This window comes from Erithacus rubecula (assembly GCF_903797595.1).
Source record: "Erithacus rubecula genome assembly, chromosome: 11".
Taxonomy (NCBI): Eukaryota; Metazoa; Chordata; class Aves; order Passeriformes; family Muscicapidae; genus Erithacus; species Erithacus rubecula.
The window spans coordinates 4,353,572-4,367,021 of record NC_136663.1 but is presented as its reverse complement, the minus strand read 5'-3'; the positions used below and the strand labels follow the sequence as shown (position 1 = coordinate 4,367,021).

General features: G+C 42.0%; 1 protein-coding gene across 1 annotated transcript in view; it reads right to left on the bottom strand.

Moving 5' to 3' along the window:
• Nucleotides 1–13,450, bottom strand: part of FNDC3B (fibronectin type III domain containing 3B) — a 297,560-nt gene that overhangs the window by 160,400 nt on the left and 123,710 nt on the right. Inside the window, exons 9-12 of the mRNA XM_079315475.1 lie at nt 12,811–12,870; nt 10,018–10,156; nt 9,644–9,697; nt 2,018–2,142 (exon numbers count right to left, since the gene is read on the bottom strand). Coding sequence (XP_079171601.1) covers nt 2,018–2,142; nt 9,644–9,697; nt 10,018–10,156; nt 12,811–12,870 — 378 coding nt within the window. The remainder of the gene's footprint in view (nt 1–2,017; nt 2,143–9,643; nt 9,698–10,017; nt 10,157–12,810; nt 12,871–13,450) is intronic.

Here is a 13,450-nt window from a genome sequence, read left to right as displayed (position 1 = left end):
AACCTCAGTGTACTTAGAAAAATATTTCACATTTTCAAAAAATTTGGACAAAGTTCAAATTTCTCAGGTGGAAAAGATGAATAGTTAGGAAATGCCAGAACTAAGAATAGAAAAAAATGCAGGGTAATGTGTCTGCACAGTTGTTTTTACAGATCTCACCACAATAACACTGGAAAAAAATATTTGAATGCCTAAAATGATTAACTTGGTATTAACTGTGGAGGAAAATCTCATTTAACAAAGGAGAACTAAAGTATAGGAAATAAAGCCTCAACTGCTCAACTTTTGGATGTTGAACCTGAGATATGCAGAATACAAATTCTATAGACTCTGATCAAGGTTTCAATGGAAGGTGACACTCTTGCAATTTTCAAATCTGTTTCCAAAGTAGAAAATATATTTTGTGCCCTAAAGTCACATCGTGCACTTAACACATAGAAAAAGCCAGATTCCTTATTCCAAATCTTCTTTCTCAAAAATAACCTATTTGATTAAATACACTTATATTTAAATAAACCACCTATAACTAAAACCCAAACAAGACAAAAAATCATCACATATGGTAAGCCCACAACAACAAACCAAAGCCATCTCATGACATGAAGTGTTAGATGACATTATCATGCCTTAATTTTGAGTGCTGTCTATAAAAGTAAGGCATGTGTTGCTGGTGCTTATCTCACAGATTAGCACAGAGCAGCTGACCATAAATAGATTTTTAGCTCACTCCTTCATCAATAGCCTGAGGGGAGAGAAAAAAGGGAGAAGGAGAAAAAAAAAAAAAGGAGGAATGGGGGAGGAGCACCAAGATATTTTAAAAATCTGGAATCTGGCAAAGAAAAGAGATGCCAGAACTGAGAACTGTGCCCAAACCCAATTCCCTTCCAGTTACACTCAGCAGCTCCAGCTCAGCCCCCTCTCTCTCCACACTGAGTATTATTTCAATGGAGAGGAAATTAATCTTGCAAGAAGTTGGGAAAAGAGACTCTGTGCACACATGAATGGTCTCAGTCCATGTCAGGGAAACACAGCAAAATGAATAAAGAAGCTTTCTAAAGCCATAAATTACTGACAGGCTTGTGTTTTAGAAGAGACAACAATGCAGGAGCCTCCCTCCACAAAACACATTGTTATATACCACTGGTGTTTCCTTTGTGTCCTTGTAATAATGATTAGATCCTGTTTAGCTAAGAAGGACAATAAAGGAGTACACAAGGGCACTGGATGTTTGGCTTCTTCACAGCTCAACCTTTCCTGGCCTGCTCTGCTTGCCTGAGCACAGGAGCACACACTGCCCTGCAGCACAATGTCCCTCTGGGCTCACTCTACCCCTCAGCTGCAGAACATTTCATCCCAATGTTCCCTAGCAGCTCCCAGAGCACTGAACTAAGTCTGATTTCTCACCCATCTTCATGTGAGTGCAGCAATTTGTGTGCAAGGAAAAGCAGAAGCTAAATCCCATCTTTCAGTGCCTTGGATGTGCCTGTCCTCTCTCAGTCCTGCCTGTCTCTCCCTTCTTTCCCTCCCCATCAGCCAGTCCTGCCAGTCCTGAAGAAGGAAGGGACTGTACTGCTGAAAAGAGACAGAAGGGCTTTGCTTTAAACCAGAAAAAATAAATATATCAAGATTCCTTTCAAAATCTGTAACTCAACTTCCCCTTGCTTGTTTTTCTTGGTTCACAGAGGTCCCTAGTGGGAATTTTACATAACAGATGTATTCTTTTTTTATTAGGAATAGCCCACAAAACACCATTTAACACCTCAAAAGGAGTCTATCTGCTTAGGCTGATCTCATCATGCTGAAGGTACACAGCAGCTCCCTGGGGGGGTGAAGGATATCACCAAGGAAAGCGTGACTTACCTTGAAGCATTAACAACAGCAAATGTCAGATATTGAACTCAAAACCACGAAGAGAAAAGAAACAAAAATCCCCCAGAAATTCCTCTTTATGCTGACATTGATACCAAACTTTTCAAGTGCCACTTTTCCTCAAGAAAGAGTGTCCTGAGGAACTCACCTCGTACCGATGTCGTTCTGCGCCGCCAGCCGGAAGGTGTAACCCAGAGCAGGGCACAGCTTGGTCAGCTTGCAATGCTTCTGGCTCCCAAAGTAACATTCTCTGAAACCACTGTTCCTCTTCCCCTGGAAAGAGAGCAATCTGTGATCAGATGCTATGAAACAAAGCCACGCCAGGCTCATTTGAAAAGGAGCTGTATCAAATGGGATGTTTTCATAAAGCAAGCTGTGCAAGCACTGACAGCACTGCTGTGCTCTGAAAATCACACAGACAGCACAGTCTGCCTGCTGTCAGATCCCTCCTCTTCTCATCCTCTTGGAGTTGTGAGATGTGTCTACAGCTCCACCTTGAAACACAATTTATCCCACTCAGGAACAAAAAAGTGGGAGAATGATGAGTGAAATGAATCCCTGAATCTTCTCGGACACAGGAGCACAGGAGAGGTGCAGCCAACATCTCCCTGTGCTCCACGTGTGCATCCCTCGCTGGGATTGCTTCAGGAATTCCCTATCCCACAAGAGGGCTCTCGCTCCCCACGGTCCAGCACGGCCAGCGTCAGAGGGACAAGCTGGGTGTGACCTTCCCCTGCTCTCCAGGACAAGATTTACCCATCCCAGAGGAATATTCAGCGTGCCAGGCTCTGCACCCACCCCACTGCCCAGAGCACACGGCATGTGCCGAGTGAACAGGGTTTGTTGGGAACTTTGTTGGGGAAGTTTGTTAGGAAGTTTTTGGCCAGAGGGATGGTTTATTGGAGCTTCCCATCACCATGACCTGGAGCAATGATCCATCCTGGCAAAGACAGCATGAGGCAGCAGCCCAGAGGGTTTGAGACACTTCTGCAGCTCCCAAATCCTTCCTCAGGTACTGCTGTGTCCCTCAGCACCACTCAGCGCAAGGACACTCAGAAATTCTCTCCCCAACCCCACCACATTTAAAACAAAACCAAATCAATCAATCTACCCCAGAGCTTGGTACACCTTGGGGCAGAAATAAAGCTGAGCTGTTTGCAGGACAGGGACCCTAAAGTAACAGGGAATACCTGGACTCATTCTAGGCCACACATGGAAAATAGTTTGAAATCTTCCAGGAGAAAGGACATGAACTGCTCAGCTCCTCATAAACAATATCTACCAGAACTGGAACAGCTGAAAAGAGTGTTAATTTCACTATTCATATACAAACTTATTGGACAATTGCAGGATGAAGTACCCAAAAGCCTGACAAAGCACATCCATGGGCTCCAGCATGTGCAGAAGACAGAGTGATGCCCATCTCTGCAACTTCTGCCTGAAAAGCACTGCTGAGCCATCTACCAGTTTTGGCATGTGTCTGTACAATTTTTAATGTTTATTTTACTATATACACAGGCATTCCCCCCTGAGGCCAACAGCCTCACCTGCTGTGCCCCCTTGGGCTCCCTCTGCCCTCCCACACACTGCTCCTGCTCCATGCTCAGAGCATCACCTCTAAAGATCTGAGAAATACCCGAGTGGAACATGCATTTTTCACTGGCCCATTCTCCAATCCTTGCCACTCTCTACTTCTTGTCCCTTGAACTGTGACATAGAAGGAAAAACTCCCTGAAACATTTATAGAGAATCTCCAGAATGTGTTTATCAGGCTAGAATCAACCACCCAGATCTCCAGCACAGCACAACAATGTGGAGGCACTGAAGGGACATTTAGCACACTGGCAAACAGCCAGAACTTTTATTTATACAGTGGGAGCCTACACTTGTTCTAGAACTCCTTTACACACAATCTCCTTAGGCTTCACCCACCTGCTCCAGCTGTAGCAATACTGCACAGCTCACGTAAATTAAGGAGTGGAATTGGAAAAGAATCATGAAATTCAGAGCAAAACCATTTTGTAAATGAAAATTTTTTCAGGTCTAAAATCCCAAGCCATAGAGTGCTATGAGTTCTATGACAGAATTTCTTTAGGACAAAAGTAACAGGTGAGCATACTTCTCAGCTCAGCAGTAATATATTTAAAATGCAGACTACACAAAACCTAATTACAAATCTTATGTTTCAGTAAAATATCCATTCATCAGTGCAGCACTACTAAAAATAAATTTTTTTCCCCTACGCAAACTCTCTTTTACAGGTTGAGTTGCCTTAATTTTTCCTCAATTCCTTCATGACTTCACTGCTTATAAATAATTGAAAACATTTCATTTATTTTGGACTTCTGTTTAAGAATCCCTTTAAAAAGAATAATTTTTTTTTCCAAGGGAACAAAGTGACCAATTGCTAAGCATGTGGTCAATAAAACAATGCTGGCTAACAAGAGAAATCATTGAAAATGTCACCTATAGCACAATGCCTGAACTGAGAGCAATGGGCCAAGCAAACTCTTGTTTGTCAAACTGGTAGGTTAAAACTTTGCCAAGATTGCCAAACATTTAAGGTATCCTTAACTCTATAAGAGTACAAATCCTGACACTGTATGTATTTCTCTTGTAGAACTGATATTGTACAATCCCCAGACTCACTCAGAGACCAACTGGTATTCAGATTACTCAGACTGGCTGGTATTTTGGATTCTATTGGCACTAATTGGAGAGGTTGGCCGATATTTCTAATTATCCTGGCATTAATAGCCTGGAAATAGCCTCTCCACTCCCTCTCTCCCAAGATTTATGAAAGCACTAATGCTGGCATAATTATAGACAGGAACAACTGGCAGGCTGGTACTGGCTGCCACCCAAGAGTCTTACAGCTTTCCCAGAATCCTTCTCCTATTCTTTGTACACTCGGCATCCAAGATTTTAATCCTTCAAATAATGTTTCATAAGTTGCTTAAAATACACTGTATCATTTCTGCAAGTATTTGTAATCCCCAGATTTGGGAGGGAGAGGTTGTGGGACTTCCCCAGCCTGGGGATGTCTTCTCCAGCCTGGGTTCCTTTTCCTCTTCAGGACAGCCCACCCTGTGATGGACCATCAGTGCCTGTCTGAGGAAACAAGGACAATTCAGCCCCACAAATCCATTCTACATTGCACAATGCTCCAACTCAGTGTTTAAACACAATTAAGAGCTCTGCCTGCTATTTCAGCAATATTTCAAGCTGCACGCTCACTTAACACAGGGTGCTTGATTGTCTTTGGAGAGTGTATTTATTGAAGGAGGGATTTGAGGTTTGAAATGGGTTTTGTTGACTGAGTTCCCTGCAGCAGACCCAGTAAATAAACACAAGAGGAGGAGGAAGAGGCCACTGAAGGTAGAGCAAGGCAGGAATGGAGCAGAGTCTCACTACACACGACTGAAGCAAAGCTCAGGGCCACATCTGTGACCAGCATGCAGGACTGACATCTGCTCTGGCCACACCAGCTTTGGCTTCTGTGTTTGGGTCATGTTGGCAACAAAAAGGAACAGACTGAAATTCAATCTGACACAGAGCTGTGGAGCAAACTGCCAACAATTAGTGCAACACACCCTCAGACCTCTGCAGAGCATTTTCTGTGCCAGTTATGCAAGTAACTGGATTTTCCCTATACACTAACACTGAGAAGGCAGAAGACCTATAAAACATGCCTAAAATATACACAAATCCAAATTTTATCCAAGGCTCTCCTCTTGCATGTCCCACAAGAGTGGCACAGCCACAGAACAAACTCAGAGGGCAGGTGAGTGAACAAACACAAACATGGAGCTCCCTGTATCCAGCTCTGTGGATCACCACTGAGATCCACCTCAAACTATCAACTCCTATAAACAAACATCTCTGCTACCTCAAAGAATTTAAAACAGAACAAAATTATCCCTATTGATCTCTATGTAAACTTCATTATTAACTATCCATCATCAAATCATTAAATAATGTGGTATTGTGTCAGTCTCTCTCTCAAGTAAATTAAAATGAGCTGCTTACTGAGTAAGAATTAAAGCTGCTTTGAGTTCTACACAGAAACAGGGACACACACTGGGTGAGAGGGATGTCCTTGTCTCTGGCTCAGGAACATTCCTGCCCTTTCCCATCCAGAATGAATGGGATACTCTTGCTATCCATATACACAAGAGAAACATTTATTTACTACCACTTAATCACACAACGAGCATTTCACATCTAATTAGTAACAAAGGGCTGGTTCTTAAAGCAGTGCCAGCAGCAATTTTCAATGCAGTTACAGTTTACTGATTTTGATGAATGCTGGCATCAGGGAAAGCATCACCTCCTTTACAGTCATGTTTTCTGTTTGGTGTATTTTTAATGCTATTTTTTCCCCCATTAGCTTTTTGCTTACCCTGAATAATCAGTCCTGGCACCAAGACATCAACTGATTAGTTCAGGTTTGTAAATTCAAAAGTTCATAGCAAAATTCATAGCCAGAAGGTGAAGTTTTTCTTAATTATTAATTTTAACTGATTTTATTGCCAGACAGCTAATATACCTGTGGTACAAGCATGTTCCAAACTCAATGAAATCCAGAGTACTTGAGACAGGGGCTGATCCTTACTTCTTTAGAGTCAGTGGAAATTTTCCTGGGGTACATCCAGTGTATCTGAGTGACAATTTGCTGAACTGATCTTTTACTCCCCTATTAAGAATTAAGTGTCCTTCCTAGTTTTCAAGCATTTTAAGAGATAACAGTTTATTAGCAAGGTATTACAACTCTAATTCAAAGACTTGGATCATTAAAGGGAATGCACTTGTGTTTTATAACTAAATATATAGCACCAGTTACATTACAAACCATTTAATCCAAACTGGGATAGAAAAATGTACGATAACTGGAATACCTTTATGTACTGACAATCTTTCAGAGTCTGCAGGTCAGAAAAACCCCAAACTTCAGAATCAAACTGAAGCAGCAGCCAAGATAGGGCTGACACAGAAACATAGTAAGCAGAATAACCTTCCAGAATTGGAAAAATTCCCACCTCACCTAATCCTGGGGCTGTAAACACAGCGCTCCTGCTGCCACTTTACAGACACAAATTGTCTTCTGCACATACAAATGATGCCACCTACACTCCTACAAACTGCACAAGAGGAACCAGGTGAGACACTGCTGAGCATGTGACACTGAGATCTGAGCTGTGCCAGGGACAGACAGACAGACAGACATCTGTGACCACCCTGCCAGGAGCACAAAGGGGCTGCAGGAGCCCCCCTGGGGGAGCACACTGGTGTGACTGGGACACACTGGCAGTGTTTGCCTGGGTGCCTCCACCACTCTGCACAGCCCCCATGCCTGATGCCAGCTTTGTTTCCACAGCCTGAGCTGCAGCCTTGCACAGGAGCCACCCAGCACCTGTGTGCCACCAGAGTGCCAAGGGCTTTCCACACCATTCTTTCCTAGGAAGGGGCAGGCTGGCACTTCAGGGTGTTTTCCCACCTTTATCATCTGACAGATTTCTTGTTCTCTGCTGTGCAGCCACGATTTAATTTCCTTCTGATGGCTGATTTTCCCGTGTTTATATTTTACCCTGTGCCTCTCAGTTAATGAATGCTGCTCTAGCTGAGATCTGGCAGGGTGCTCAGTGCTGCCTGGCAAGCCTTCTCCTGAGCCTGCATCTATGTATTCCTGGATTTCACCAGGACACAGTGTGGCCTTGTGGAGAAGGCAGTGATTTGCTTATGTGGAGTTTCCACAGCCAAGCACGATGCTACAGGGCACTGAAGTGAATTCTCTTTTGTACCTGGGTGCCATAACTCCAGTAGCTAAATGCACTTTATGTCACAACCAGCCATGGCACGTGGAAAAGTGAGTGCAGCAGCCTGCCAGCCCACCACTGCATGTGATGAGGCTCCTGCAAACCCAGGCACAGCCAGCCTGCCTCTTCAGACCATTCCTGTCACAAGCTTTAATAGCAGGCTTTAATTTCAGTGGCTTCAAGCTGCATTTCTGTCTCTTATCAGAGGGAAAAAAAAAATTAAAGAAGCTACACCTGTGGCATTAACTGTCTCAGAGCCTGACAGCTACATTTCAGCCAGGAGTCCTGTCAAGCCATTGGAGATGTACCAAATTAATTTGTGCAGGGCCATTATTCTTTCATCTATGCTGGCTAGCTATCCATTATAATCTCAGATTTCAGGGCTGTTACTGAGAAAACGAGGTAATTAAAACAGGTAGACTAAGCAAATCTGGATGCCTTAATTTTTTCCCATTGGTTGCTGAACTACCCTAAACCAAACTGCTTTTGTTCTGTGAAAAATGAGTGTCATAACCATTCTTTTTTCTGAAGACAAAACTCTTTAATAAAAGAGTTTGAAGGACAGAAGAATTTTAGAATTGCCCTATATATACCCAAAACTATGCTGATGCTCCATGCAGTCAAAATCAACATTACAGTATTTGCACTGCATTAACTATCTGCTGATGGTCCTTCTGACAAGTCCTTCCGTTTCTTCCTTTCCTTTGCAAGCTGGAATCATCCATTATTCCACTGCTCTGTGCTGCTCTGCTCCTTCAGCTCCAAGTTACTGGAAGCTTTGGAAGAAATCACAACTGCCCAATCAAGGTATCAGGGGTCTAACAGGATCATCCTGGCCCATCCTTTTGGAGAAATCTCTCTTTATCTCCTTTCCCAGACTTCACATTCCCCTTTTCTCCTCCTTCAGTGACAATGTTTGGCTTTCCATTATGTGCAGGGGGGCAGCTACTCATTCTGAAGTTGTAGTTCACCTTTAGCTCAGGTTCTGAGGGTTTCTCATTGTGCAGACCCCCCAACTGTGACAGTGCATACAATAAATGTTTGCACAGTGAGTGGTTCCAAACACCCAACATGTAGCAGAACAAGCAGGGAATGTGTTACTAATGCCATGGTGGAAAACTATTCATAACAGAATACTCCCTTTAGATTATTTTTAGACTACAAAAGACCTCAAGAGATGTTTCTCAGACTTTACAACCAAACACCCTTTCACACCCTACATTTCCCAACTCATGACTTTTATTTACACGCTGTCCAAGCCCTTTCTGTCACCCAATATTTATTCTTTTCCTTCAGAGATAATACTCCCTGAGTTGTGCTTTCTGCAGAAATACGGCTTGCACAAAGGAAAGGGGGCAGAAATTAGGGGACAGAGGGAGGACTCACAAGAACACACTCCAACAAATCCTGCACATCCTCTCTCAGGGCACTCTCCCAACAGCCCAGTGCTCACTAACCATGGAAGATCTTTAGGAGAAAACTTATTTTCTTTTGTGTCTGGAAGGGGGCTAATTGCACTACAAAACAGACACTGATTTTGACCCTGAGTACATTTTCTGTAGACAGGTCTGCAAGATCATGGCTCTTCTCCTCTAAGGCAGGAACAAGTGTTTGTTCTGCACTCAGTAGAAGAAGAAAGGGACCATGAACATAACTGTAAGATATATCCCAGTAATTAAATAGTGAGTAATCCTGATTAACAAATAAGCACACCAAATGAAGGATAAAATATTTCAAGGGTACAGAAACAGAACACTGTCACTGTGTAAAATACACTGAATGGAAAGTGTTCCCCCACTGCCTCTTTCACCTTTCCAACTTTTTACCTAATACCATCAGGATTTCATTTTCCCATTTCTACTTTCTCCTGTATTTAATTACTTTTCTTTACTCAGCAAATCCTTGTAAAGTCTGAGTGCCACTTTTTTGTGTATTTATTTCAGCTAGTTACTACTTACCTCATCCCACTCCAGAAGGTAGCTGGTGATTTTTGAACCATTATCAATGGGTGCCTACAAACAAAAATAAACAAAAGGTGATTTGGGGAATAAGAGAAAACTGCTTCACCTCCCCCAGGCAAATGACTACAGTTTCAAGTGAAACCAAAGCCTTGAACATGGCTTGGCAACCTCTTAAGGAATGCTGGGAAGAAGCTGGACATAATGAAACACATACATTATAAAAGTCAAGTTGGTGCACAGGAAGGGATTTGTCAGAGTACAGCAAGTTCAAGCCCCTTACTGAAAAATGACTGTCTCAGCTTTCAATTATTTCCAGCATTAATGCTCAGTGCCAGCTCTTTTCCCCTGCTTTTGCCCCAAGTGTTACCTACCTTCCACTGTAAGGTTAAGGAGCTTTTGGTCCTGTGTGAGGGTTTTGGTGGGAAGGGACACTCTGGTGCTGAGCTGTGGGTGGTGAAGCTTACTGGCTCTGAGCAGGATCCCTTTACTGAGTTGTACATTGCATATACCCTGGAAACAGCATTCAAATGGGTTAGAAATGTGCTGCCAGTTACAGTGGCACAGCATTTGACCACCAAAGCACCCACCATACCATCACTAATGACACATTTTCACAGACCAATGGCTATCCTCACCTCACTTCATTTATACAAGAATGCAAAAAAACTACAGAAGAGGAACAGTGTTTTGTGCAAATATTCCCACAGAATACTGAGTTATTTCTTTCCACCAATATTTCCTTGCCTATTGCCAGTCTTCCACACACTGTGGTAAAATCCTCCTTGAAATACAACAGAAAAAAGGTATCAGTTTTAATGCCTGGTTTACACTTGATCCACATGTACCATGTTGAGTGCAGGTGTCTGCTGGTCTCCTTCCATGACCTACAAAACTCAGGCATCAACATTTGTGAACCTCCATGAACTAGAACTATCACAGGTCAGCAACATTGCTGTGATAAACTAAAAATCTTCAAAGCTCATTAGATTTCAGACAAATCCTCCATATGTCAACATAGACCATGCAATATCAAATAATTGGGAAAGCAAATAGGGTACAGCTGAGCACTTCCTGACGAGGTGCTTTTCTCTGAAAAAGTAATGATGTTATTTTTCCCTTCACATTTTCCATGCAGCAAAAGAAAAGTGCAAATTGGGAGTCTTCTACTCAAAAAAAAGTTCAGGCCATGACCAGACAATGACCTCTGAGCTGGCTGTAGCTATTGTGTGCTTGAATGCAGAGCTAAAGAAAGGGCAATTTCTAAATTTGTTTTCAGTAGATAAGAGCAATTTATGTACAATGGCCACCTACATAGAATCAAACCTTCTGGGGGAGGCAGACAAGAACTGCTCTGGTGCTGCTTTACACATCACCTGTTAGCAGGCAGGAGCAACAAGAGATGCAATTAATTAATTGAGTCTGCATCTGGCAAGTGGTACATGTGCTGGAAATGAGCATGGCCCAGCATCCACCACACACCCCAAGGGAAATAAAACTGTGAACATGAGCTCAGGGGGCATCTTCTGCAAGCCCCTGAAACACTGAGCACAGCCAGCTCAAAACAACACACCTGAAGGGAAGCAGGTGGTGTTCAGAGCAAACCAGGTTGTTCCAGGTAGTCCCAGGGCAGGAATGAGCACAAGCACCTTGTCCAGTAGAGACAAAGCTCTGGGAGATGCTGCCAAGGTCAGGGAAACCCAAGCAACTGCTGGCCTCATAAATCTCTTTACTCAACAGGTTTATTTCTTCACAGTCATTAACACATAATGCATTTTCAGTGAAGGAAAAAAAAACAAACCTATGGTGGAAAGCAAACAGCCACTATTTCAGGGTCAGCTTGCTCCATTACAAACAGTGCTGCTGCTCTGCAAACCTGACTTTGGTATTTAGTCCCTCCTTTTCAAACAGGAGTTATTGTTAACTATTCACAATCAACCTGTATTTTGGCAAAGAAGGTGAAAGCAACTGTAGGTAGGGAGGAAGAAATCAGCCAGGACCTGGGGTAAAGACCCACAACACCCCCAAAAATGGCTGAGACCTCAGCCCAGCTGTGCATGGTGACCATGGTGTTTGAAGTTGGCTTCAAAGGAGATGTTCAATGCTCAGAAGGAAGCTCAACAGTGTTTTACAACCTTCTCCTTGTTACCATCCCTTTGCTGCTAAGGCCAAGACTGCTGCCCCACTCAGGAGCTGAATCTTTTCCTCATTGATGAAAAGTTCCTACTGGTCTTGTGGTTTTACTTGAAAAGATAATTTTAGGGCTCCACTAGAAATTATCCTTAAAAATAAAAAGAATCTATAGTATCAAAGCTGGATGATTTTGGTATTGGATTTCTTTTTTTTTAGAGCTCAGAAGCAAGGTGTTTGCTCTTTAAAGTTTTACAAACAGGAGCAACCTTGATGTGAAACAGTGTGCCAAAGCTAGCCCTTGTTTGGAAAAACAGAAGGGAACAATAGACAGGAGTGAAGGGATTTTTTTAAAAAGGATATTGAGGGTAAGTGAACAGGATGTAAATTCAAAGCCTTCGTTCATAAATAAAGTTTTTAAAAAAAAGCAGCAAGAGCAGGTAACACAATGCTCAAACCATCAGAGAGCAAAACTGGAATGTGTTAATAGTTAATAAATGTGCAAAATACACTTACAGAATCAAAGATAAATATGTTACGAAAACATCAACACAGTTCAGTGTGAATCCCTTATTTTCTTGTAATAAATGCTGCAGTGACTATGGTCAGAGGGATCTGTATTCAGCAGATTTACTTCCCAAAGTGTGGCCAACTTATGAAAAAATCATGGGGTTCATGTTCATGTTACAGGAACTGAAGAAACACCAGTTGCTTGAGTCAAATTTTTAGATGACCTCAGATATCCTACTTTCATACATAAGAACTTCAAGGCCTCTTATCCATACAGAAACACAGATACAAGAACTTCTTTTTGCCTCTTACTACAGCAGTGATAATACCACAATGAAAGATATTGCTCAAAAACAACTCTTACAGTCCCAGATAAAATCTATGATAAAATACTTAGACACCACTGAAAAACACACCTACATGAAATTCCTGAACTACACTGTATATTTACTTCATAATCTTTCACTTTTATTCTCATATAATTGAAGAGTTTATTTTTAATTGACATTCAAATCATGTTAACTCACCTGACATGATAATCTGTTGCTGGCCTAAGGTCCTTCAGGTGATATTCTAATTCTTCTCCACTGTAGGAAAGAATCCAAACCCAACCAATTAATAAACTATGAAAAGCAGTATCACACTTAGCACAGCTAGTGATTTTCTAGTGATATAACTTAAAAGAAGAAAAATAATCCCTCTGAAGAGAAACAATAGCAAGCAAACAATTTTTCAACACACTTCATGTTTCTTGAAGACTTCATAAAGCTCCAGATGCACAGGAGAAAAGAATTTATCACACCAATTTATTCAGTAAACTAAATATATGGGTTTATTTCAATGCTTATATTTTGCTGATATTTGTATAAAGCTCATTGTGGTTTTCAACCCTCCCAGAGCCGAAAAGAGCAAAGCCCAAACATTATTGTTGTAGTTTCTGCATATTTTCTATTCAAAATACTTTATACAAAGTGACCCATTGAACTTCAGAGGAAGGAGCAGAGTTTTTTGCACAACTGTTTCACTTATTGTTTTCTCCTCCAGAATCACACTCCCTGTGAAGACCACAGCAAGGAGACATTTAATTAACACCCAAACAGCTGGACCCAGCTCTCTTTCAATACCAAGACAACTTAAAGCAAAGGGTTTTAGACATGTTAAGAAAAA